Genomic DNA, 26440 nt, shown 5'->3' with positions numbered 1-26440 from the left:
AGGGCAGGGAGAGGTTCGCGGGTGCAGCGCACAGGAGACCATGTCCGGGGGCAGCAGCTGCAGCCAGACCCCAAGCCGGGCCATCCCCGCCACTCGCCGGGTGGTGCTCGGCGACGGCGTGCAGCTCCCGCCCGGGGACTACAGCACGACCCCCGGCGGCACGCTCTTCAGCACCACCCCGGGAGGTAGGCGTGGGCTCGGAGACGCCGCGTGCCGGCTCCCGGGCGGGCGGGAGGATTGGGAATCGCGGATCGGACCGGGTGTCTAGGCTCAAGGGCGCCGTGGCTGGAAAGAACGGAGAAGGGGCGTCGGGGAGACAGCGAGGGTCATGGGAGTGGCCGCCTGGCTGCCCTCCGAGTGCGTCGTCCAGACCCGAGCTGCAAACTGACCCGTTCGTTTCTTTCTGTTAGGTGTCAGACAGCTGACACCTAATTAACAAGCACGCCTCCAGGACTGCCACATGCCGAGCTGTGCTGCCCCTTGTGGATGTTGGGGGCGCTCCCCAGGCGGGATAGGGCGGGGTTAGTGTGGCCCACGATTCAGGAAAGGCCCGGCCTGGTGTTTTTATGGGATGAGTTGGGATAAGTTTATTATTTATCTGTTGGGATAAATGATTCCTACAGGGTCCTGTTTTTTTCCCGAGGCACCCCTAGTTTTGCGTTGGACACTCGCGCTCTGACGGAGGTTTGGGTCTAGGGGTGCTCCCCTGCTCCAGCAGCGCCTCCCGGGCACCTGTGGCACGTTCCCCATTTATGCGAGTGGGATCTCCGCGGAGGGGCCTGGCGCCACGGGCCGGGCTGTGCAGAAAAGCACGTTCTTCTGTCCGAGGGGAGGAGGAGGCGGCACCGTGTGACCTCCCTGGGAGAGGATGAGGAAGAGGAAGCTGAGCTGGCACGGGTGGGGTGGATAGCCTTGGGCTGCCCTCAGGAACCTGGCATTCCCTCCCAGCCCCGGAGCCCCAGCGCACAGGCGCTGATGAAACCTACGCTCCTGTTTGCATGATGAAATACATCCTCGTGGCTCACCACTCCCGTCCCATCCTATCCTCGCACTGCCCCCACTCCTTTTGCTCCTCTCCCTCTATCCTCCCCCACGCTGCTTTCCAAACTACTGGAAAACGCGACAGATCCCGGCGCTTGGCTCGGAGGCGGTGGGGGCCATATGCTTATTTTCTCGGGCAGATTCTGTCCCACCGGCAGCAGGCACTGCCGGATCCGAGGTCCTCTGCCGTTTGATCCAAAACATACACTGTTAGAACGGTTAGGGATCTTGTCCAACTCTGCCGCCTTGTTGTACAGAACCCGGCACTGAGGCCTCAGAGCTGGAACACGTGTCTGTTGCCCATTGTCACACCGTTTTCCCAGATCGGACAAGAAATAGCAACCAGGCAGAGAAGGGAGGAATGCTTCCTCTTCTGTTAGAAACGATCCAAGGAGAAGCTCGCGGGGGCTCTTGTTGCCACTCCCGACTCATCCTCTTTCCCTTGTAGTCCATGCTGTTCTCCTTTGTCTCTGTCACAATAGTCTACCAGGCCAATTCCTGACACTTTTGGAGTTCTTTCAACTGAGGGGGTAAGTGTCTGCTGGATTTGTTCAGGGTGGGCCCTGACGCTGGCCTGAAGGCGCAGGGAGCCCCTTTTTGCACCCTTTGTTGCTGGATTGTTGGGTCAAATTGGAAGCCAGGGATACTGTTTATAGGCACTTCTGGCCGAGGTACCAAGATTCATGCCTGTAATCCCAGCATTTTGGGGAGCCAAGGCAGGAGAATTGCTTGAGGCCAGGAGTTCAAGACCAGCCTGGGCAACATAGTGAGACTCCATCTCTACAAAAAACAAACAACAACAAAAAGAATGTTGTCCTAGCTACTCCAGAGGCTGAGGCCAGAGGATCGCTTGAGTCCAGGAGTTGGAGGCTGTAGTGAGCTATGATTGAGCACTGCAGACCTTATCTCTAAAATAAATAATAAATGTAAAATATAGGAACTTGAATCCACTTTTCACTTTGGATTGGGAAGTGGGGAGTGGTCAGGGGGCTGACAGACCACAGCAAATCCCACTCCCTTTGAAGGTCTTTAGCAGTAGCGGGAGGGGAGAAGGGGCTTCTGCATTGGGGCATAGCATATGTTTCTGAGATTACTGGAAGAAGCTAGCAGTGCCAGGAACCTAAAGCCAGCTCACTCTTTGGGGCGTCCTGTGGAGCAGGTACAGCTCACAGTCCCTAAGCCAGGGAAATCCGGCTTACTTCTACTAAAGTCGAGCAAGCCTGGTCAGCCTCGATCAGCCAAGGTGTGGACTCTTCCTCCAAAGCCCACCACTTCTGCCAGGGCAGAGAAGCTGAAATGGTCACATCCTGGGACCCTTTGGCTCCAGAGCAGAATACTGCCTCTCATTCTTCCAGGTGCATGAGGATAACTGGGGTCTTCATTTAAGGCATATTCTGATTCTGTAGGTGGGGGTGGAGACTAGATTCAGCATTTCTTTTCTTTTTTTTTTTTTTTTGAGACAAAAATTTCTCCTCTGTTGCCCAGGCTGGAATGCAGTGGTGCGATCTTGGCTCACAGCAACCTCCACCTCCTGGGTTTAAGCGATCCTCCCACCTCAGCCTCCGTGATACCTGGGACAACAGGCACATGCCACCCACAGCCGACTAATTTTTGTATTTTTTGGTAGAGACAGGTGGTTTCACCATGTTGGGCAGGCTGGTCTCCAACTCCTGACCTCAAGTGATCTGCCCGCCTCGGCCTCCCAAAGTGCTGGGATTACAGGCGTGAGTCACCATGCCCAGCCTAGAGTCAGCACTTCTAACTTGCTCTCAGTGATTGGTGCACATACCACACTCTGAGTACTCAGGAATTAGTGGAACATAACTTCCCTTACTTTTCAGATCTCTGGAGTCTGGAAAAAAAAAGATGGTTCCATATGAGATAAATTTTGAAGTTGGGTTCAGCATCCGTCTCTAAATCATGATGTGGAAAGCCAGGCTTTTGATAGAGTGTCTGCACCTGCTGACTTAGAGGGACTGTCAGCTTCTCAGGAATAACCAATGGAGTAAATGCCCACCAGTCATTCCTGCTGGGAATAGCCCTCAAGTGATTGTCCCTGGAGGGAAAGAAGTAGGAGTTGGGTTGAACTGTCCTCATTCCTATAACTCCAGTTTGCTTTCCGTTTTTTTTTTTTTTTAAACCTGAGATAAGGTCTTACCCTGTCACCCAGGCTAGAGTACAGTGGCATGATCATAGCTCATTGCAGTCTTAGACTCCTGGGCTCAAGTGATCCTCCTGCCTCAACCTTGCAAGTGGCTAGGACTATTGGCACATGCCATCATGCCCTGCTAATTTTTTAATTTTTTTGTAGAGGTGGGATCTCTCTGTGTTGCTCAGGCTGGTCTCAAACTCCTGGGCTCAAGCAGTCCTCCCACCTGGACCTCCCAAACTGCTGGAATTACAGGCATGAGTCACCTCACCTGGCCTCCAGTTTGCTTTCCATGGTCATTAACCATTTGCACACTGAGGCCCTGCTCTGAGGTTAGCTGTCTGGAGTACTTAAGAGAATTTTGCCAAAGGGAGTGTCATGTATGAATATTTGAGTCTGTGGAGTCTTGGAAATACCAAGCAATACCATAAACTGCCCATTAGCCAGCAGAACCTTTGAGTGGGTCAGAAAGAAATCTTCCCCTATCAATCTCCACATTCCCAGCTCTTTGCCTCTGAAGCCTACAAACAGGCTTGGATGGCAGTCCGGCCTAAGACCTGTGCCTGGATAAGGTGAATCAGAGGTGAGCAGGTAGGGCTGCAGGTGTTAATGGCACCCTGTTTGGTTAAGCAAACAAGGTCTGTGCCCAGGAAGCTTACCTTGGAACAGCTCCCAGGTCTTTGGACATGAAACAGTGCTGGGAAGAGGGGGACGTAGACTGGGCACCGAAGCCACAGCACAGCCTGTGTCCTGAGGCCTTAGTCACATAGAGGGAAGAAGTTATTATTAAGGATCGGTTAAAAGAGTTTGGACATTAATGCAGTGAGGGAGAAACAATGGGCCCTCTTCTCACATTGACCTGAGCTTCCTTTTAAAGTGTTTCAAGGAGCTGGGTGCAGTGGCTCGCTCCCGTAATCCCAGCTGCTAGGAAGGCTGAAGCAGGAACATTACTTGAGGCCAGGAGTTTGAGACCTGAGTAACATAGTGAGACTCTGTCTGTATAAATTAAATAAGTAAAATTGTTTTTTTTTTTTGAGACGGAGTTTCGCTCTTGTTACCCAGACTGGAATGCAATGGCGCGATCTTGGCTCACTGCAACCTCTGCCTCCTGGGTTCAAGCAATTCTCCCACCTCAGCCTCCCGAGTAGCTGGGACTACAGGCTCGCGCCACCACGCCCAGCTAATTTTTGTATTTTTAGTAGAGACGGGGTTTCATCTTGTTGGCCAGGATGGTCTCGATCTCTTGACCTCGTGATCCACCTGCCTCGGCCTCCCAGAGTGCTGGGATTATAGGCGTGAGCCACCGCGCCCGGCCGTAAGTAAAATTTTTTTAAGTGTTGGAAGCATTCCACAGCATTCCACACTGTGTCCCTAATTAAACATTTGGTGGGGGGTTCCTGGTGTAGAGCATCCCAAACTCCCTCCAATGCTCAGACTCCTTGTTTTTTTGTTGTTGTTTGTTTATTTTTAGATGGAGTTTTACTCTTGTTGCCCAGGCTGGAGTGCAGTGCCACAATCTTGGTCACTGCAACCTGTGCCTCCTGGGTTCAAATGATTCTCCTGCCTCAGCCTCCTGTCTAGGTGGGATTACAGGCATATACACCACACCCAGCTACTTTTTGTATTTTTATTAGAGACAGGGTTTTACCATGTTAGTCCGGCTGGTCTCCAACTCCTGACCTCAGGTGATCCACCCTCCTCGGCCTCCCAAAGTTTTGGGATTACAGGCGTGAGTCACCGTCTCCAGCCTTACTATTTTATTTTAGAGGCAGAGTCTCACTCTGTTGCCCAGGCTAGAGTGCAGTGGCATGATCTCAGCTCACTGCAGCCTCCACTTCCAAGGTTCAGGTCGATTCTCCTGCCTCAGCCTCCTGGGTAGCTAGGATGACCGGCACATACCACCATGCCCAGATAATTTTTTTTTTTCCTCGAGACAGAGTCTTGCTCTGTTGCCCAGGCTAGAGTACAACGGTACAATTTCAGCTCACTGCAACCTCCACCTCCTGGGTTCAAGCAATTCTCCTGCCTCAGCCTCCTGAGTAGCTGGGATTGCAGATGCACACAACCATGACCAGCTAATGTTTTACATTTTTAGTAGAGACAGGGTTTCTCCATGTTGGTCAGGCTGGTCTCGAACTCCTGACCTTGTGATCCACCCACCTCAGCCTCCCAAAGTGCTGGGATTACAGGCATGAGCCACCCCGCCCAGCCTATTTTATTTTATTTTTGAGGCAGAGTCTTGTTCTGTCACCGAGTTTGGAGTGCAGTGGCACTATCTCGACACACTGCAGCATCTGCCTCCTGGGTTCAAGCAATTCTCCTGCCTTGGCCTCCCAAGTAGCTGGGACCAAACACCCGGCTAAATTTTTGTATTTTTAGTAGAGACGGGGTTTCACCATGTTGGCAAGCTTTGTCTCAAGCTCCTGGTCTTAAGTGATCCACCCACCTCAACCTCCCAAAGTGCTGGGATTGCAAGTATAAGCCACCACATCTGGCCAGGCTCCTTGTTTTTGTTTTTGTTTTTATTTTTATTTTTTGAGACAGAATCTTGTTCTGTCACCCAGGCTGGAGTACAATGCTGTGATCTTGTTTTGCTTTGTGTTTTTTTTTGAGATGGAGTCTTGCTCTGTTGCCAGGCTGGAGTGTAGTGGCACGATCTTGGCTCACTGCAACCTCCACTTCCCAGGTTCAAGCTATTCCCCTGCCTCCACCTCCCAAGTAGCTGGGACTACAGGCGTGTGTGCCACCACGCCCGGCTAATTTTTTGTATTTTAGTAAAGACGGGATTTCACCATGTTGGCCAGAATGATCTCAATCTCCTGACTAATGATATGCCTACCTCAGCCTCCCAAAGTGTTGGGATTATAGGCGTGAGCCACCACGCCCAGTCTTTAATGGCCTGATCTTGGCTCATTGCAACCTCTGCCTCCTGGGTTCAAAGCAGTTCAGCCTCCCAAAGTGCTAGACTATAGCCATGAGCCACCATGCCTGGCCCTCTAATTCTTTATTATTTGAAAGGAGAGGCCAGGTATGGTGGTTTATACCTGTAATCCCAGCACTTTAGGAAGCTGAGGCAGACAGATCACCTGAGATCAGGAGTTTGAGACCACCTTGGCCAACATGGTGAAACCCTGTCTCTACTAAAAAAAAAAAAATAAAAAAAAAAAATAAATAGGCAGGCCTGGTGGTGGGAGTCTGTAATCCCACCTACTCAGGAGGCTGAGGCACGAGAATCACTTGGACATGGCAGGCGGATGTTGCAGTGAGTCGAGATCATGCCATTGTACTCCAGCCTGGATGACAAGAGTGAAATTTTGTCTCAAAAAAAAAAAAAAAAAAAGGGAGAGTTTGATTTTTATTTTTCTTCCTAAAAGAGCAAAAAAAGTCCTTCAATTACCAGGTTTTGGGAAAAAGTCGGCAGAGCAGTGCCATATTTATCCATTGGCATAAAGTAGTGAGGCATTTTCTCATATGGACCTTTATTTCAATGTTCTGGAAGATGAGTTAGGAAGGCACGGCAACATTTTCTGTTTTTTTTTTTTGTTTTGGTTTTGGTTTGGTTTTTGAGACAGGGTCTTGCTTTGTCAGTCAGGCTGGAGTGCAGTAGCAGCCTCGACCTCCCGGGCTCAAGCGATCCTCCCATCTCAGCCTCCCAAGTAGCTGGGACTACGGGCATGCACTCCCATGCCCGGCTAATTTTTGTATTTTGTATTTTGTATTTTTTTGTATTTGCTAATTTTGTATTTTGGTAGAGATGGGGTTTCGCCATGTTGCCCACACTGGTCTCAAACTCGGGAGCTAATCCACCCGCCTTGGCCTCCCAAAGTTCTGGGATTATTGGCAGGTGCCACCGCCAATTGCTGACCTGAGAAGGCACAGCAATACTGAAAAAAAGGAACATTGCTTTCTTAGGTGAGTTTTTAAATAAAAATGTTCACTTATATGCACATAAATTCTTGCCTGTGCCAACAAACCCATGAAAAACCTGTTTCTTTCTGGTCTGACTTAGACCCATGCCTGGGGTCTCTCTTCATTATGATTCACAGCGAATGAATCACATGTGTTTGTTTACGTGTTTGTTCCCTAGGTTAGCCAGGAAATCTTTTCAGGCAGTCTTACTCATCTTTGTATCCACATGACCTAATGCCAGGTCCAGTATTTGGAAAGTGAAGAGTTGGAAAGACGGCTAGAATGAAAGTTCCTCTCAGGATGGCCTAGTTTTCTTACCATCAGGCCTGGGTCTCCACTGGCTTAATGATGATGTTTAAATTTCCTTTTCTGTCCTTTCAGTTGCAGGGTATAAGTGTTTATCTCAGAATGTCCCAGGGGCAGAAATGAACTTTCTCTGTTTTGATGTTGTGGTTGTCTGTTTTTTTGTTTGTTTTTTGAGACAAGGTCTTACTCTGTTGCAAGTTGGAGTGCAGTGGCATGATCATGGCTCACTGCAGTCTTGATCCCCTGAGCTCAGGTGATTCTCTTGCCTGAGCCTGCCCAGTAGCTGGGATTATAAGCACACGCTGCCACGCCTGGCTAATCTTTAAATTTTTAGTAGAGACAGAGTTTTGCCATGTTGCCCAGGCTCGTCTGGAACTCCTGGACTCAAGTGATCCACCACCTCAGCCTCCCAAAGCACTGGGATTACAGGCATGAGCCACTGGACCAGCCAGAGAATAACTTTCTCTGCACCTTCCTACTTATCCTCATACAGATGGTCCCCGCTTATGACGGTTTGACTACAATTTTTGGCTTTACAATGGTATGAAAGTGATATGCATTCAGTAGAAACTGTACTTTTTAAAATTGTTTTTGAGACAAGACTCTCATTCTGTTACCCATGCTAGAGTGCAGTGGCATGATCTCAGCTCACCGCAACCTCTGCCTCTCAGGCTCAAGCAGTCCTCCCACCTCAGCCTCCCAAGTAGCTGGGGCTAGAAGTGTGCACCACCACATCCAGCCTAGAAATTGTACATTGAATTTTGAATTTTGATCTGTTTCTGGGCCAGCAATATGAGGTATATACCCTTGAGACGCTCAGCAGGGACAGTGAGCTGCAGCTCCCATTCAGCCCTGCAAACGTGAGGACAAACGGCCAATCACAAGCTTGTCCAACCTGAGGCCCTCGGGCCACGTGTGGCCCTGGATGGCTTTGAATGAGGCCCAGTAAAGTCCGTTAACTTCCTTAAAACATTTTGAGATTTCTTTTTCTTTTTTTTAACCTCATCGGCTATTGTTAGTGTTAGCATATTTTTTTTTTTTTGAGATGGAGTTTCACTCTTGTTGCCCAGGCTGGAGTGCAATGGCACAATCACCACAACCTTTACCTCCCAGGTTCAAGCAATTCTTCTGCCTCAGCCTCCCAAATAGCTGGGATTACAGCCATGTGCCACCACTCCTGGCTAATTTTGTAGAGACAGGGTTTCTCCATGTTGGTCAGGCCGGTCTCAAACTCCTGACCTCAGGTGATCTGCCTCAGCCTCCCAAAGTGCTGGGATTACAGGCATGAGCCACCTCGCCTGGCCAGTGTTATTGTATTTTATGTGTGGTGCAAGACTAGAGTCTAATGTGCTGTGTTGCTAGATGATTTTGCCCAACTGCAGGCTAATGTAAGTGTTCTGAGCACATTTAAGGTAGGGAAGGCTAGGCTATGATGTTCAGTAGGTTAGGTATACTAAATGCTTTATTTATTTATTTTTTTTTGAGACAGAGTCTCATTCTGTCCCAAGCTGGAGTGCAGTGATGCCATCTCTGCTCACTGCAACCTCCACCTCCCAGGTTCAAGCGATTCTCCTGCCTCAGCTTCCCGAATAGCTGAGATTACAGGCATGCACCACCACACCCGGCTAATTTTGTATTTTTAGCATAGGTGGGTTTTCACCATGTTGGCCAGGCTGATCTTGAACTCCTGACCTCAAATGATCTGCCCGCCTCAGCCTCCCAAAGTGCTAGGGTTATAGGCATGAGCCACCGCACCTGGCCCTAAATGCATTTTTGGCTTAAGATATTTTCTACATATGCTGGATTTATTGGGACATACTTCAGTGTAAGTCAAGAAACATTTGTATTACAGATAACAGTATTGATGATATTACTTTTCCCAATATTACTGAACAGGGAGTGGATATTACTTTTTATTTTATTTTCATTCTTTTCTTTTCTTTTCTTTTTTAACTTTTTACAGATAGGGTCTCCCCTCTGTGGCCCAGGCTGGAGTGCCTATGGGCTGGTGTGCAGTGGCACGATCACAACTCTATAACTTTGAGCTCCTGGGCTCAAGCAATCTTCCTGCCTCAACTTCCTGGGTAGCTGGGACCACATGCACAAGCTACCACACCTGGCTAATTTTTATTTTTTGTAGAGATGAGATCTCTCTTTGTTGCCCAAGCTGGTCTTGAACTCCTGGCCTCAAGCAATCCTCCAGCCTCAACCTCACAAAGCATTGGGATTACAGATGTGAGCCAATGTACCTGGTGACTTTTTCTCATACTGAACAAATCAGTATTGGGGCCAGGGTCTCAGACACTGGGACTAATGATCTTTATTTATCTGTTTGCATCCAGCATTGCTGACAAGACAAGAGTAGATAACTTCTGCCCACTGGCATTTGGGTGCTCAAGGGCATGGACGGCAAAGGGCTCCTTATAATCTAACTATTATACCCATGAAAGCTCATGAAGAGAGCTCAGATACTAGGCCCAGAGGATCAGGGTTTCTTAGCTGCCCAGGGACACTTCGTGAAAATGGTTGTATCAGTTAGCTATTGCTGTGTAACAAGCCATCCCCAAACAGTAACTAAGCAGCAGCAATTTGTCATTTCTCTCCATCCTTTGGGCTGGTTGGGTTCTTTGCAGATCTTGCCTGAGCTTACTCATGTGGCTGCATACAGTTGACAGCTGGATTGTCCCGGGGTGGAAGCTCCAAGATGGTCTTATCCACATATCTGGGCCACTGCTGGGAACAGCCAGAAACCTGGGAGTCCACTCTATCCTCTTGGTCTCTCAACATTCTGATCACTCAGTAGTCTAGCTTCAGTTCTATTTACATGGTAGTTTCCAAGGCCACTTAAGGCCTAGGCTCAGAAGTCCCATAACATCACTTACCAAGTATTCTGTCAGTCAAAGCAAGTCACAGGGCCAGCCCAGATTCAGGGAAACAGGAAGTAAATGCCTTTTTTTTGAGATGGAGTCTTCCTCTGTCGCCTAGTCTGGAGTGTCGTGGCCGGATGTCGGCTCACGGAAACCTCTGCCTTCTGGGTTCAGGCGATTCCTTTGCCTCAGCCTCCCAAGTAGTTGGGATTACAAGCCTGCACCACCATGCCCAGCTAATTTTTTTTTTTTTAAGAGGAGTCTCACTGTGTCACCAGGATGGAGTACAGTGGCACGATCTTGGCTCACTACAACCTCCGCCTCCTGGGTTCAAGCGATTCTCTGCCTTAGCCTCCCAGTAGCTGGGAGTACCAGTGCCCACCACCACACCTGGCTAATTTTTTTGAATTTTTAGTAGAGATGGGGTTTTACCATGTTGGCCAGGCTGGTCTGATGGATCAGGGATTGATCCATTGGTCTGATTTGTCCGTTGCAGCCTCCCAAAGTGCTGGGATTACAGGTATGAGCCACTGGGTCCAGCTGGCTAATTTGTGTATTTTTAGTAGAGACAGGGTTTTACTGCATTGCCCATGCTGGTCTTGAACTCCTGAGCTCAGGTGACCCACCCGCCTTAGCCTCCCAAAGTGCTGGGATTACAGATGTGAGCCACCATGACTGGCCTTTTTTATTTGTCTGTTTGTTTAAGACAGAGTCTCACTCTGTCCCCCAGGCCAGAGTGCAGTGGCATGATCTCAGCTAAATACAACCTCCACCTCCCACGTTCAAGTGCTTCTCTTGCTTCAACCTCCCAAGTAGCTGGGACTACAAGTGCCTGCCACCATGCCTGGCTAATTTTTGTATTTTTAGTAGAGATGGGGTCTCACCATGTTGGCCAGGCTGGTCTTGAACTTCTAACCTCAGGTGATCTGCCTGCCTTGGCCTCTCAAAGCACTGGGATTACAGGTCTGAGCCACCACGCCTGGCAGGAAATACATGCCTTTTAAAGAAAGAAGTTACACGCACAAACAGGAATGGAGGAGTTGTAGGAGCCACATTTTCGAATAATCTTCCACAAGAGCCAGACCTCAAAGAATGGGCCTTGGAGGGAACTTGCTGCCCGTCCTAATGTGTGGCCAGCACAGCCAGGAACAGGTGTGTAAGCTGACTGGCATCACAACCCTGTGAATCAGGGTTAGTTTAAGAAGAAAGGACATCTTCCTGAAGGTACTGACTCATAGATCCCATACTCTGTCTTCAAGGCCTTACATTCAGCTCCACAAAGCAAACCATACAGGATCGGGTACAGTAGCTCATGCCTGTAATCTCGGCACTGTGAGGCCAAGGTGAGTGGATTGCTTGAGGCCAGGAGTTCGAGACCAACTTGGCCAACATAGTGAGACCCTGTCTTTACAAAAAAATTTACAAACTAGCCAGGTGTAGTGGCATGTACCTGTAGTCCTAGCTACTTGGGAAGCTGAGGCAGGAGGATCGCTGGAGCCCAGGAATTTGAGGTTACAGTAAGCTATGATCACGCCATTGCACTCCAGCCTGTGTGACAGAGTGAGACCCTGTCTCAGAAAGAAAAACAAAAAAGCAAAGCACACAGGTGGCCATGATGCTGGACCGCTAAGCAATATATTCCTCTCTTTGTCGTGCCTTCACTGCAAGCCGCCACCCAAACCATCTCCTCTTCCCCCGCAAGTGTCCTGCAGGCCAGGCTTTGGGAACACGCCTCAGAGGAGCCCACACCTGCCACACCTGCCCAGCACTCCCATATGAACATCCTTAACTTTCTGGAGTACTTGCGATAGAATGGACTTATGTATCTGTGCCCAGCAGTACAAAACCAGACAAGAATGAGAATAGCAGAGGGTGCAGTCGGGTCAACAGTGTGGAAGTCTCTTGCCTTAAGGAGTGTGTGTGTGAGTGTGTGGTGTAAACAGATTTCTCTATTCTACCCTTCTGAACGCAAGGGTAGAGTGGGCCTGCGTTAGTCTACTGTGGCTGCCATAACAAAATACCAAAGATTGGATGGTTTAAACAAAATGAGGCTGGGTGCCTGTAATCCCAGCACTTTGGGAGGCCGAGGCGGGCGGATCACAAGGTTAGCAGTTTGAGACCAGCCTGGCCAATGTAGTGAAATCCGATCGATCTCTACTAAAAAATATAAAGATTAGTCGGGTATGGTGGTGTGTGCCTGTAGTCCCAGCTACCTGGGAGGCTGAGTCAGGAGACTAGCTTGAACCCAGGAGGCAGAGGTTGCAGTGAGCCAAGACCGTGCCATTGCACTCCATCCTGGGTGACAGAACAAGACTCTGTCTCAAAAAAAAAAAAAAATTATCTCCCAGCTCTGGAGGCTGGAAGTCCAAGATCAGAGTGCCAGCAGTGTTGGGTTCTGAGGCCCTTCTCCTTGACTTGCAAGTGGCCCCCTTCTCCCTGTGTCTGCACATGGGCCTTCCTCTGTCTGCATCCAAGTCTCTTCTCATAATGACCTCAGTCAGATTTGATTGGGGCCCTACCCTAACAAACTCATTTTAATTTAATCATCCCTCCAAATATAGTTGTATTCTGAGGTACTGGGGGTTGGGCTTCAACATAAGAGTTTGGAGGGCAGGCCGGGCATGGTGGCTCATGCCTGTAATCCCAGCTACCAGGAGGAGGCTAAAGCAGGAGAATCTCTAGAACCTGGGAGGCGGAGGCTGCAGTCAACTGAGATCATGCCACTGCACTCCAGCCTGGATGAGAGAGCAAGACCCCATCTCAAGAAAAAAAAGTTTTTGGGGGAGATGCTGTTCAGCTATTCAGCTCATAACAGGGCCATTCTCCTTTCCAACTGGGTCAGCAATCACTGCTGTTTGTAATGGGAGACATTTCAGAAGACCATTCCCTAATGGTAATGAATTTCAGAGGCAGTTTCACCACTGGGTGCATTTGAAGTGTGTGGGAGGAGACAAAGGAAGGGGAGGAGGTTGGCTAGCAATCAGAATAATTAGCTCAGCTATTTTGTTCTGAAAGTCTCTGTTGAAGCCAATTTTCTTTTTCTTTTCTTCTTTTTCTTTTCTTCTTTTTCTTTTTTTATTTTATATATATATATATATATATATATATATATATTTTTTTTTTTTTAAAGATAAGGTTTCACCATGATGGCCAGGCTGGTCTTGAACTCCTGACCTCAGGTGATCCACCCACCTCGGCCTCCCAAAGTGCTAGGATTACAGGTGTGAGCCACTGCACCCGGCTCTTCTTTTTCTTTTTTCTTTTTTTTTTTTTTTTGAGGCGTAGTCTGGCTCTGTTGCCCGGGCTGCAGTGCAGTGACGCAATCTTGGCTCAATGCAACCTCCGCCTCCTGGGTTCAAGCAATTCTCTTGCCTCAGCCTCCTGAGTAGCTGGGACCACAGGCAGCGCAACCACACCCAGCTAATTTTTGTATTTTTAGTAGAGACGGGGTTTCACTATGTTGGCCAAGCTGGTCTTGAACTCCTGACCTCAGAGGATCCACCTGCATTGGCCTCCCAAAGTGCTGAGATTACAGGCATGAGCCACTGCGCCCGGCCCGAAGCCAATTTTCAAAGAAACTGACTTATTCTCTCCATGCCAGGGCCTCGGAGGGAGAGGCTGCCGATTATCCCTATCTGGTATCCAGCAGCTTCATAAACCCCTGGTCCCTGAGAAATGTCGGGGTCTTGGTTCTCTTTGCGGAGGTAGGTGGTTGAGGGGCAGAGGTAAAGAAAAGCCTTGGACTGAGCGTGCTCTGCGTCTTTCACCAAGATTTCCCCCTCTGCCAGTTCTGTCCTGCTTGTTAAATAAACCATCCAGCCAGAAAAGCCAGCCAGACACATGCGATTCCTCCCCAGACTATGGCGAGGAGGGAGGGAAGATAGAAATTCTGGCATGTCGGTGTATTTACCTCCAGGTTAACAGGGAGCTGCTGCCCAGACCTGGAGTTCAGATTGTCCAGGGTGTTCTGCTCACTCGCTGTTGGCTTGGAACTGAGCACAAGCATTAGGACCTCCCCCACCCCGGCCCTGTTGTGAAATGCTGTCCCTCTCCCTGGAATGGGAACAGCAGTTCTAGGAATTCCGTCCTCATACTCTCACTAAGCCTCACATCCCCCCATCCAGGGGAAGAATGCTTCTGCCAAAGGAACCCCAGGGGAAAGTGAGGGACATGTGCGGCTCAGTTTACAGAAGCCCTGTCTAGCTGTGGAGTATGGGCACTGGAGGGCTGTGGGGAAGCATTCAAGGCAGGGAACATCCTGTTCTGACAAGCACCCAGAAGTCTAAGACCTCTTAATTTTTCCAACCAAGAGTGTTAGCTAAGGGCTGGTAGCCTGGTCTGCCTTACTAATTTTATTTTATTTTGTAGAGACAGGGTCTCACTTTGTCACCCAGGCTGGAGTACAGTAGCATGATCTCAGCTCACTGCAGCCTTGAACTCCTGGGCTAAAGCGATCCTCCTGCCTCGGCCTCTGGAGTAGCTGGGACCATAGGCGCACACCATCTTGACAGGCTACTTTTTAAATTTTTTTGTAGCAATGGGGGTCTCACTATATTGCCCGGGCTGGTCTCAAACTCCTGGCCTCAAGCAATCCGTGTTCCTTGTCCTCCCAAAACTGTGATTGCAGGCATGAGCCACTGCACCTAGCCAGCCTTGCTGATTTTAAACAGTAGAAAGCATTTAGGATTGGAGTCAAGGCAGGTTAGGTTGGACTCTGGATGGCTGTGAGGGGACAGCCTTTCTGGGTCTCAGTTTCCTTTTCTGGAAGGTGAGGCTCCTCCATGAGCAGTTGTAAGGAGGACTAAGACCTAGCACGTCAGACTGTGAGCACAGACCAGAGGTGGGATGATGGATGGCAACCAGGATTGCTGTATGCACCTCACCTGAAACTCTAAGCCTTGGCTGAGTGCCATGCCTATAATCCCAACACTTTGGGAGACCAAAGTGGGCAGATCACGAGGTCAAGAGATCAAGACCATCCTGGCCAACAGAGTGAAACCTGTCTCTACTAGAAATACAAAAAGTAGCTGGGCGTGGTGGCACACACCTGTAATCCCAGCTACTCGGGAGGCTGAAGCAGGAGAATCACTTGAACTAGGGAGTCGGAGTTTGCAGTGAGCCAAGATTGAGCCACTATACTCCAGCCTGGGCAACAGAGTAAGACTCTGTCTCAAAAAAAGAAAAAACTAAGCCTTCATCCTGCAGCACTTCAGTGCTCCTTGGCCTCCAAAAAAATGCTCCCTGTTCCAGCTTGTGACATCTTTCTTTGGTTGTATATGTTCTCCCAAGTGATTTTCTTTTTAACAGCAATTATGTGAGTGTCACTGTATTCTCATACAAAGAACTTTGATGTTCTTTATTTTATTTAATCTTCGCGATACTCCTCTGAGGTTTGGATTTTGTGATTCCCTCCCTCTTAAGCTGAGGAATGAAAGAGCAGCTTGCAGTTCAGGGACTGGTATGCGGCAAGCCCAGGTCTGAGCCCAGAATGCCTGCCTCCAAGCACTGTGCTATTTGTACAGTGAGTACCTGCCAACAAGGAGATCCTAAAAATAAATGGCACATGCCTGGTGCTTTCAAAATAGTTTGAATGAGCCTAGTATAGTGCCCTTGTTTTACAAGTAAGGAAACTAAAACCTAAGGGAGTGTCTCTGTGGCTTTATTTATTGTAATCCCAGAACTTTGGAAGGCCAAGGTGGGTGAATTGCTTGAGCCCACAAGTTCAAAACCAACCAAGGCAGCATGACAAAACCTCGTCTACAAAAAATAAAAAAATAAATTAGCTGGTCATGGTGGCGCATGCCTGTAGGCCCTGCTACTCGGGAGGCTGAGACGGGAGGATCACTTGAGCCCAGGAGGCAGAAGTTGCAGTGAGCCTAGATCACACTCCAGCCTGGGCAACAGAGCAAGATGATGTCTCAAAAAATAATAATAATGATAATTAATTAATTAAAGTATTTATTTACTTATTTGTAGAGACAGATCTTGTTCTGTCTCCCAGGCTACTGCACAATGGTACAGTTGTAGCTCCCTTAAGCCTTGAATTCTGGTTCAAGCCATCCTCCTGCCTCAGCCTCCTAAGTAGCTGGGACTGCAGGAATGCACCACTATACCTGGCTAATTTTTTTTTTTTTTGAGATGAAGTCTCGTTCTGTCACCCAAGCTGGAGTGCAATGGTGTGATCTCGGCTCACTGCAACTTCTGCCTCCCAGGTTCAAGCAATTCTCCTGCCTCAGCCTTCCAAGTACCTGGGATCACAGGCATGTGCCACCACATCCAGCTAATATTTGTATTTTTAGTAGAGATAGGGTTTTACCACATTGATCAGGCTGGTCTCAAACTCCTGACCTCAGGTGATCCGCCTGCCTCAGCCTCCCAAAGTACTGGGATTGCAGGCATGAGCCACCACACCCGGCTGGGAGTTGTTATTTGATGGGTGTAGGGTTTCAGTTTTGCATGATGAAAACGTTTTGGAGATGAAGGGCAGTGATGGTAGCATAGCACTGAGAATTTATTTAACACTACTGAACTGTACCCTTAAAATGTTTAAGATGGTCAATGTTATGTGTACTTAACCACAATTTTTAAAAAATCACTAGGGGCTGGTGACTTTTAAAGAGGCTCTCCAGATGATTGCTGGCCCCTGGGCTCGTCTTTAAGACTATTTAATCTTTAACTCTTAGGTTTCACTCTATGGTAAACAAACCAATAAAAAAATTAAAAAAAAAGCATGGTGGCTCCTGCCTGTAACCCCAGCACTTCAGGAGGCTGAAGCCAGTGGATCACTTGAGGTCAAGAGTTTAAGACCAGCCTGGCCAACATGGCGAAACCGTCTCTACCAAAAAATATAAAAATTATTCGGGCGTGATAGCACATGCCTATTGTCCCAGCTACTGGGGAGGCTGAGATGGGAGGGTTGCTAGAACCCAGGAGGCCAAGGTTGCAGGAAGCCAAGATCACACCACTGCATTCCAGCCTGGGTGACAGAGTGAGACTCCATCTCAAAGCAAACAAACAAAAAGCAAAGTTGGGGGGAAATAAGAAGCAGGGAGACTCCTGCTGAGTCTCACAGATTAAGAAATAACAGAAGGCCAGGCGCGGTGGCTCATGCCTATAATCCCAGCAGTTTGGGAGGCCCAGGCGAGTGGATCACAAGGTCAAGAGATCGAGACCATCCTTGGTCAACATGGTGAAACCCTGTCTCTACTAAAAACACAAAAATTAGCTGGGCATGGTGGTGCACGCCTGTAGTCCCAGCTACTCGGGAGGCTGAGGCAGGAGAATTGCTTGAACCCAGGAGGCAGAGGTTGCGGTGAGCAGAGATCGTGCCATTGCACTCCAGCCTGGGTAACAGGAGTGAAACTCCGTCTCAAAAAAAAAAAAAAAAAGAAAAGAAACAACAGAAAAAAAGTGGTCCCATCTGGAGCCAAGATGTCCAGCCACTTGTCCACTGAGTCCCCACCCTGCTGCCTGAACGCTGGGGTCTCTGGGGAGGGGATGATTGTACAGCCCCAAGCCTTGCAGAGTAGAGCAATACCACATCTGGCCTCTAGAACCGAAACAAATCTGGGTCACTTTTTTAATAATTTTTTTTTTTTTTTGAGACAGAATCTTGCTCTTGCCCAGGCTGGAGTGCAGTGGTGCGATCTCGGCTCGCTGCAACCTCTGCCTCCCAGGTTCAAGCGATTCTCCTGCCTCAGCCTCGAGAGTAGCCGGGTCTACAGGCGCCTACCACCACACCCAGCTAATTTTTTGTATTTTCAGTAGAGACAGGTTTTCACCATGTTAGCCAGGATGGTCTCAATCTCCTGACCTGTGATCCGCTCTCCCTGGCCTCCCAAAGTGCTGGGATTACAAGCGTGAGCCACTGTGCCCGGCCTGGGTCACTTTTTTAAAAAGAGAGTTAGAAATTGGTCTTCCCTTTCCTCCCTTCACACCTGCCCCTGCCCTGCAAAAGAGGACACCACCACTCTCCATTTGTAATCTACTGGGTTCATAGGCACTCAGACCTAGAAGGTGCATGGGTCTTTATTTTACAGATGAGGAGACAGCGGCCCAAAGCAGGGGGTGCAAGGAGTAACATGCATAGGGTCACACAGCTGGCTGGGAACAGAGCCCAAAGTGCAGCCTGGCTCTTTCCTTTACAACCCTCCTCCTATGAAACAGCCGTGTGCTGGAGTTCCCCAGGCAATCAGCAGGGCTGTCAACCAGCATTGCTGCCTCTCCTGCAAGGGAACAGGAGAGTAAGACCAGTGACTGCCTGGAGGGGGCACAGCCAGACTAGAGGAACACAGCCGGCAGGTGAACTTTCTCTTTAGGTATCTCTGCATTCCTCCGCCCTTCAGCATCTCAGGTCCTCCTCAGCATGGAGCTACATTTCATGAATTCATGCTCAGTCTCCGAGATGGGAATTGATGCCTTTCCAGGAGTTTACAGAGAGTCCAGTGCTGAGCATCAAGAAATGAATCTCAGAATGTACAAATATTATGGATCCATAAAAATTAAAAATCACAAAAGTAAAATAAAGCATAAGAAATGAATCTCGGCTGTGCACAGTGGTGCACGCCTGTAATCCCAACACTTTGGTAGGCCAAGGCAGGCAATTCACCTGAGGTCAGGAGTTTGAGACCAGCCTGGCCAATATAGTGAAACTTCATCTCTACTAAAAATACAAAATTAGCCAGGCGTGGTGATGCAGGTCTGTACAGCTACTCAGGAGGCTGAGGCAGGAGAATTGCTTGAATCCAGGAGGCGGAGGTTGCAGTGAGCCGAGATGGCGCCACTGCACTCCAGCCTGGGCGACAGAGCAAGACTCCTTCTCAAAATAAAAAAAAAAGAATCTTATCTGGTGGAATGCCACTCATCATAACCCCTAAGTGAGGGAGAGATTTCAAGGTTATTGATAAGGAAGGGCATTCCTGAAGTCCTCAAATCATGGTTCCAAAACTTAGGTTATTCATATTTCATCTGCACAATTATTACCATACTTTACATTCCATTTGTATAGAGAGTTAATATTTCTTTAATCACTTTAGATTTTGAACTTAATTTACATTATTTTATCATAGAATCTATCATATATTATTGATATTAAATAGCAATATTAAAAGGAATTGCTGTCACTACTATATATGGAAAACCAGATTCACTTGCCATAAAGAGAAGGTAGCTATAAAAAGAAATAATCATGACAGCAGACAGTTTTAACATTCTCACTAGATTCCACTGCCCGCTGAAGGCTTTGAGCCTGAAGCCTGCTCTTTGTTGAAAAGGGAGCAGTCAGCAAATGCAGTCAAGGTGTTGGAGATGATCAGTGCCACACAGCTGCTTTCAAGACAATCAGAGCCAAAGAAGAATAACCTCCTTGTCGGGCGCGGTGGCTCATGCCTATAATCCCAACAGTTTGGGAGGCTGAGGCAGGTGGATCCCTTGAGCCCAGGAGTTCAAGACCAGTCCTGGCCAACATGGTAAAACGCCATCTCTACTAAAAATACAAAAATTAGCCAGGTGTGTTGGCCTTTAGACCCAGCTACATGGGAGGGTGAAGCAGGAGGATCACTTGAGCCCAGGTGGTGGAGTTTGTAGTGAACCGAGATCATGCCACTGCACTGCAGCCTGGACGACAGAGTGAGACCCTGTTTTAAAAATAAGGGTCAGGCACAGTGGCTCATGCCTGTAATCCCAGCACTTGGGAGCCCGAGGCAGTCGAATCACGTGAATCAGGAATTCAAGATCAGCCTGACCAGCATGGTGAAACTCATCTCTACTAAAAATACAAAAATTAGCCGGGCATGGCAACAGGCACCTGTAATCCCAGCTACTTGGGAGGCTGAGGCAGGAGAATTGCTTGAACCCGGGAGGCAGAGGTTGCAGTGAGCCAAGATCCCGCCACTGCACTCCAGCCTGGGCGACAGAGTGAGACTCAGTCTCAAAAAATTATAATAACCTCCTCACTGTTCACTGCTATTTATTAGATCAGGTAGGCCTGCAAAGATTTTGGGTCCCCTAATTTGAGAAAAAGACTCCTTTTCCTTGTTAGTACAGTAGTGAATTTTAAAAGATTTTTTTTTTTTTGAGACAGGGTTTTGCTCTTGTTGCCCAGGCTGGAGTTCAGTGGCGTGATCTGGGCTCACTACAACCTCCACCTCCCAGATTCAAGTGATTCTCCTGCCTCAGCCTCCTGAGAAGCTGGGGTTACAGGTGCTACCACCAAGCCCAGCTAAATTTTGTATTTTAGTAGAGATGGAGTTTCACCATGTTGGCCAGGCTGGTCTCAAACTCCTGACCTCAGGTAATCCACCTGCCTCAGCCTCCCAAAGTGCTGGGATTACAGGCGTGAGCCACTGCGCCCGGCGAGCAAATTTTTTTTAAAAAAACCTGCCATGCGGACAGAACTGACCAATGAATAGAAGTGCATTTTTTTCCAACGTGATGTGTCATTGTCATGAGTAATTAACACGGAGCCCTGGTGAGCTGAGGAGCTTTAGGGACAGAGCACAGGGTGCACAGAGCTCTGGGAAGACACAGATGCAGTGGGTGGTCTGTAGACCCCTTCCATCGGATCATTCCATGTGAAGGGGGAGTCGGGGCCGTTTGGAGAAAAAACTCCCTTATGCATATAGGGTATCACTCGGGCAACTGCACATGGGCTGGGGCCTGGCTGTGGTTTGAGGATAGTGAATAATCGAATAAGACAGGCTCCTGCCCTAGAGAAGTGTAAGTAAGACTAACACTTGTGAAAGGAGACTGAGAAGAAAATGAATAGAATGCAGGCTATGGAGCAACTGGGAAGTTCAGTGACACAGTCACACACTGGCAGGACACACTGGGGCCTCGCCGAGGAGAGGGGCTCAGCAGGAGAGAGCCTTTGGGGGCAAGGAGAGCCCACCCTTCACTCCTGCCTCTGACTCTTCCCTGCAAAGCCCAGGCATTTTTTTTTTTGGCTGTCTTTGAATTAGGGTCTCGCTGCAGCCTGGACCCCCTGGGCTCAAGCAATCCATCCCCCTCCACTTCCCAAGTAGCTGGGACTACAGGCATGTACCATCATGCCCAGCTCATTTTAACTTTTTCGTAGAGACCGGTCTCACAGCCGGGCATGGTGGCTCACACCTGTAATCCCAGCACTTTGGGAGGCCAAGGCGAGCAGATCACCTGAGGTTGAGAGTTCGAGACCAGCCTGACCAACATGGAGAAACCCCATCTCCACTAAAAATACAAAAATTAGCCAGGCGTGGTGGCAGGAGCCTGTAATCTCAGCTACTTGGGAGGCTGAGGCAGGAGAATCACTTGAATCCGCAAGGCAGAGGTTGCAGTCAGCCAAGATCGCACCATTGCACTCCAGCCTGGGCAACAAGAGCAAAACTGCATCTCAAAAAAAAAAAAAAAAAAAGCAGGGGGTTGGGGGGTCTCACTAAGTTGTTCAAACTGGTCTCAAGCTCCTGGGCTCAAGCAGTCCTCCTACCTTGGCCTCCCAAAGTGCTGGGATTATAGGCATGAACCACCACGCCCAGCAAAAGTTCTTATTTTTACTAGTCTGGTTGAATCACTTAATTTTCTGTTTGGTCATTTGTAAAATGCAGCTGAAGATACCTATTCTGGTTATCCCACGGGAGTGCTGTAAGGACAGGACTGAAAAATGAATAGAAGTGCATTTTTTCCAACATGATATGTGATTGTCATGAGTAATTAACACGGAGCCCTGGTGAGCTGAGGGACTTTAGGGACGGAGCACAGGGTGCACGGAGCTCTGGGAAGACACAGATGCAGTGGGTGGCCTGTAGACCCCTTCCATCAGATCATTCCATGTGAAGGGGGAGTCGGGGCCGTTTGGAGGTAGCAGAGTTCTGGGTGGCAGCCAGGCCTCCAAATAAGCCTCACTACTCTGGCTTTTTTTTTTTTTTTTTTGAGACAGAGTCTTGCTCTGTCACCCAGGCTGGAGTGCAGTGGCGCAGTTGGCTCACTGCAACCTCCACCTCCCAGGTTCAAGTGATTCTCCTGCCTCAGCCTCCCAAGTAACTGAGATTACAGGCTCCGGCCACCATGCCCGGCTAATCTTTGTATTTTCAGTAGAGACAGGGTTTCACCATGTTGGCCAGACTGGTCCCAAACTCCTGACCTCAGGTGATCCTGCCCGCCTCAGCCTCAGTCCCCAAAGTGCTGGGGTTACAGGCGTGAGCCATCGCATCTGGCCTCCTCTGGCTTTTTCAGGAGAATCTGCTGCCTATGCTGGAGCCACACCTTAAAAAAGTGGAAAAACCAGCAGGCAGGAGGTTGCAGGTGGCTTCACCAACCTTCTTGTGCCCTTCTAGGTACCAGGATCATCTACGACCGGAAATTCTTGATGGAGTGTCGGAACTCACCTGTGACCAAAACACCCCCAAGGGATCTGCCTGCCATTCCTGGGGTCACCAGCCCTGCCAGTGATGAGCCCCCCACGGAAGCCAGCCAGAGCCACCTGCGAAATAGCCCAGAAGATAAGCGGGCAGGCGGTGAGTGGCGGGGCTTGGCCCTTGGGAAAGGGAATGTATGAGGCTCGGCTCCTGGAGTCCGTCCACTGGGAGGAATTCCAGGGAGGAGGAACAACAGGGCCTCTGCCCTACCCTCTAAGGGGCAGCTCAGAGCCCAGAGGGCGAGAGTAGGGGTGGGGAGGTTGAACTCTTCGTTGGTAGCAACTTTCCCCCTGGAAGGGGCCCACACACCTCAGGAAAGATGATCTGGCACCATTTGGTCATGTAATTAGTGCAGAGCTTGTTTGAAATGGCAGTGGCTGCACACAGCAACTTTCATAAGCATCCCCCTCTATATAATTGTTCCTGAAGCGCTTCCACTTGGAACACACCCATGATGTTTGTGGTGCAAGAGACAAGTTATCAAAGACACAGTGTACTTGTCCTTTGGGAAATTACATGTCTACAAGATAAGAAATACATCCGGGATGCCTCCTGTTGGGCCGCTAGTCCCTAGTGGATCTTTATGAAGACAGGTAAAAACAATGCAGCCAGTTGTCTCTGCCGATTTGACCTTTGGTAGCTGGGTTCTTCCTGGTGTCCCCACCTCCTGAGTAATCAGAGCAGCCACTCTGGTGGTGGTGTCAGTGAATGCACTCTTTGTGGCACCCTGACTGGCTTGGCAGAGTGTCGGAGTTCTCATAAGCACTTCCGGGCAACTATAGTCAGTCTGGAAACCACTGACCCTTCACCCGGAAGGCCATACACCAGGCCCAGACAGGGAGCAGCAGGAACCTCAGCTGGGCTTGCCCTGCTGACAGCAGCTGAATTCATCTCCCCAGGGCCTGCAGGACATGATTCATAATTATCTTGGGAACCTCACAGTTCAAGACAGACAGGAGTTGCCTGTGTCTTAGTCTGTTTTTTCTGGCTGTAACCGAATACCTAAGACTGGGTAATTTATGAAGAAAAGTGGTTTATTTCTTACAGTTCTAGAGGCTGGGAAGGCCAAGGGCATGGTGGCTGCATCTGCTTGGCTTCTGTTGAGGGCCTCCTGCTGCATCATACCATGGCAGAAAGCATCACAGGGCAAGCGGGGTACAGGAGAGAGAACCAAGCTGGCTTTTTGTTACACTCTTGTGATAACTAGCCCACTCCTGTGGTAACCCGTTAATCCAGGAATGGGTTAATCCATTCATAAGGACGGAGCCCTCATGACCCAATTACCTCTTAACAGCCCCACCTCTTAATACTGTTACATTGGGGATTAAGTTTCTATTATGAATCTCAAACCGTAGCAGTCCAGCCCTGTACCCCCAAAATTCATGTCCTTCTCATATACAAATATATTTAGTTGATCCCCCATCCTCAAAGACTTAACACGTTCCAGCCCCAGCTCAAAAGCTCAAAGTCCAGAGTTTCATCTGAATCAGATGAGACTCAGCATGATTCGTCTCAAGCTTAATTCCCTTCCAGCTGTGAAATTGTGAAACTAAACAAGTTATCCACTTTCAAAAATAGGGGCTCTCCCTGGCCCCTAAAACATCGACTGGTGGCCAGGCACAGTGGCTCATGCCCAAAACCTCAGCACTCTGGGAGACTGAGGCAGGAGGAATACTTGAGGCCAGAAGTTCAATACCAGCCTGGGCAACAAAGTGAGACCCCAGCTCTACACAAAATTTTAAAATTAGCCAGGCGTGGTGGTCCATGGCTGTAGTCCTAGCTACTCAGGAGGCTGAGGAAGGAGGATCACTTGAGCCCAGAAGGTCAAGCCTACAGTGAGCTATGACTGCATAACTGCACTCCAGCCTGGCCAATAGAGTGAGACCCTGTCTCTAAAGAAAAAGCAAAAAGAACAAAAAATTCAGCCCAAGTGATATAGGTTGGATATTTGTCCCTGCCCAAATCTCATATTACATTGTAATCTCCAGTGTTGGAGGTGGGGCCTGGTGGGACATGTTTGGTTCATAGGGACAGATCCCTCACAACTTGGTGGTGTCTTCATGATAGTGAATGAATTCTCGTGAGATCTGGTTGTTGCAAAGTGTGGCAGTGCCACCCCACCCTCTCTCTTGCTCCTGCTTCCTCCATGTCACATGCCTGTTCCCGCTTTGCTTTTCACCCTGAGTAAAAGCTCCCTGAGGCTCCCCAGAAGCCAAGCAGAAGCCGGCGTCATGCTTGCACAGCCTGCAGAACCATGAGCCAGTTAAACCTCTTTTCTTGGCTGGGCGCAGTGGCTCATGCCTGTAATCCCAGCACTTAGGGAGGCCAAGGTGGGCAGATCACCTGAGGTCAGGAGTTCAAGACCAGCCTGACCAACATGGTGAAACCCTGTGTCTACTAAAAATACAAAAATTAGCTGGGTGTGGTGGTGGGTGCCTGTAATTCCAGCTACTCAGGAGGCTGAGGCAGGAGAATCTCTTGAACCCAGGAGGAGGCAGAGGTTGCAGTGAGTCGAGATTGGGCCACTACGCTCCAGCCTGGGAGACAGAGACTCCATCTCAAAACAAAAACAAAAACAAAAACTTCCTTTCTTTATAAATTACCCAACCTCAGGTATTTCTTCATAGCAATGAAAGAACAGCCTCATATACCAAGCATTCACCCATTGTTGACCTGGCCCTCTGTCCCCTCTCTCCCCAGGTGAAGAGTCACAGTTTGAGATGGACATTTAAAGCACCAGCCATCGCATGGAGCGCTGCCAAGGGGCCCCTCAGGCCCTTCCCGGGAGGAGTCCCACCAGCCAGGCCTTATAAAAGTGATCATCCTGGGCAGGTGTCGGCGTGGGGTCGGCCACCCCAGCCCTCTCTCCCTCACTCAGGGCACCTGCCCCCTCCTCTTTGTGAACACCAGCAGATACCTCCTTGTGCCTCCATGATACGGGAGCTGCCGCCCCAAGGGGAGTGACCCCTGCCAGCCAGCACACCCTGCAGCCAAGGGCCAGGAAGTGGACAAGAACAAGCCCTTCCTTCCGAATGATCGGCTCTTCCAGCCCCTTGCTGCTGGGGGCGCAACCACCCCTTCCTTAGGTTGATGTGCCTGGGCAAGCTCCCTTCCCCCTCCTTCCCCAAGAGAGGAAATAAAAGCCACCTTCGCCCTAGGGCCGAGAGTTGGGCCCTGTCTGAGCTTTTTTCAACTCTATATGGTAACTAACACCAGCCTCTATCTGTACAGTGCTTCTTTTTTTTTTTTGAGACGGAGTTTCACTCTTGTTGCCCAGGCTGGAGTGCGATGGCACGATCTTGGCTCACTGCATCCTCTGCCTCCTGGTTCAAGCGATTCTCCTGCCTCAGCCTCCAGCCTCCCAATTAGCTGGGATTACAGGCGCCTGCCACCACAACCAGCTAGTGTTTTTTTAGAGACAGAGTTTCACCATGTTGGCCAGGCTGGTCTTGAACTCCTGACCTCAGGTGATCCACCTCCCTCGGCCTCCCTAAGTGCTGGGATTACAGGCATGAGCCACCACGCCTGGCCTTGTACAGTGCTTCTGAAGCGTGGGGCTATCCTTATTTGATTCTGACTCTGATCCTGTGGGTAAGTAGAAAAACTGTTACCCTCACTTTACAGGTGAGAAGACTGGCACAAGAACAGGTAAAATAAAATTGCACCACTGCTGAATGGCACGTGGGACCTGGTTGGGGTCCTGCTACATTTTTTTTTTTTTTCAAATGAGGTCTTGCTCTATCATCCAGGCAGGAGTACAGTGGCAGTGCAGTCCTAGC

General features: G+C 49.2%; 1 protein-coding gene across 1 annotated transcript; it reads left to right on the top strand.

Annotated features, from left to right (window-relative positions):
* On the top strand, positions 1 to 25832 carry EIF4EBP1 (eukaryotic translation initiation factor 4E binding protein 1). Its single transcript, XM_012475988.3, has 3 exons — positions 1 to 185; positions 22581 to 22760; positions 25362 to 25832. The coding sequence occupies exons 1-3, from the start codon at positions 41 to 43 to the stop codon at positions 25391 to 25393; spliced, it is 357 nt and encodes a 118-aa protein (XP_012331411.1). The 5' UTR covers positions 1 to 40; the 3' UTR covers positions 25394 to 25832.
* Positions 25833 to 26440: the final 608 nt, after the last annotated feature.

Source organism: Aotus nancymaae, unplaced genomic scaffold, assembly GCF_030222135.1.
Source record: "Aotus nancymaae isolate 86718 unplaced genomic scaffold, 86718_ANA_hifiasm-v0.15.2.pri h1tg000079l, whole genome shotgun sequence".
Taxonomy (NCBI): Eukaryota; Metazoa; Chordata; class Mammalia; order Primates; family Aotidae; genus Aotus; species Aotus nancymaae.
This window is presented reverse-complemented; position numbering and strand designations above follow the sequence as displayed.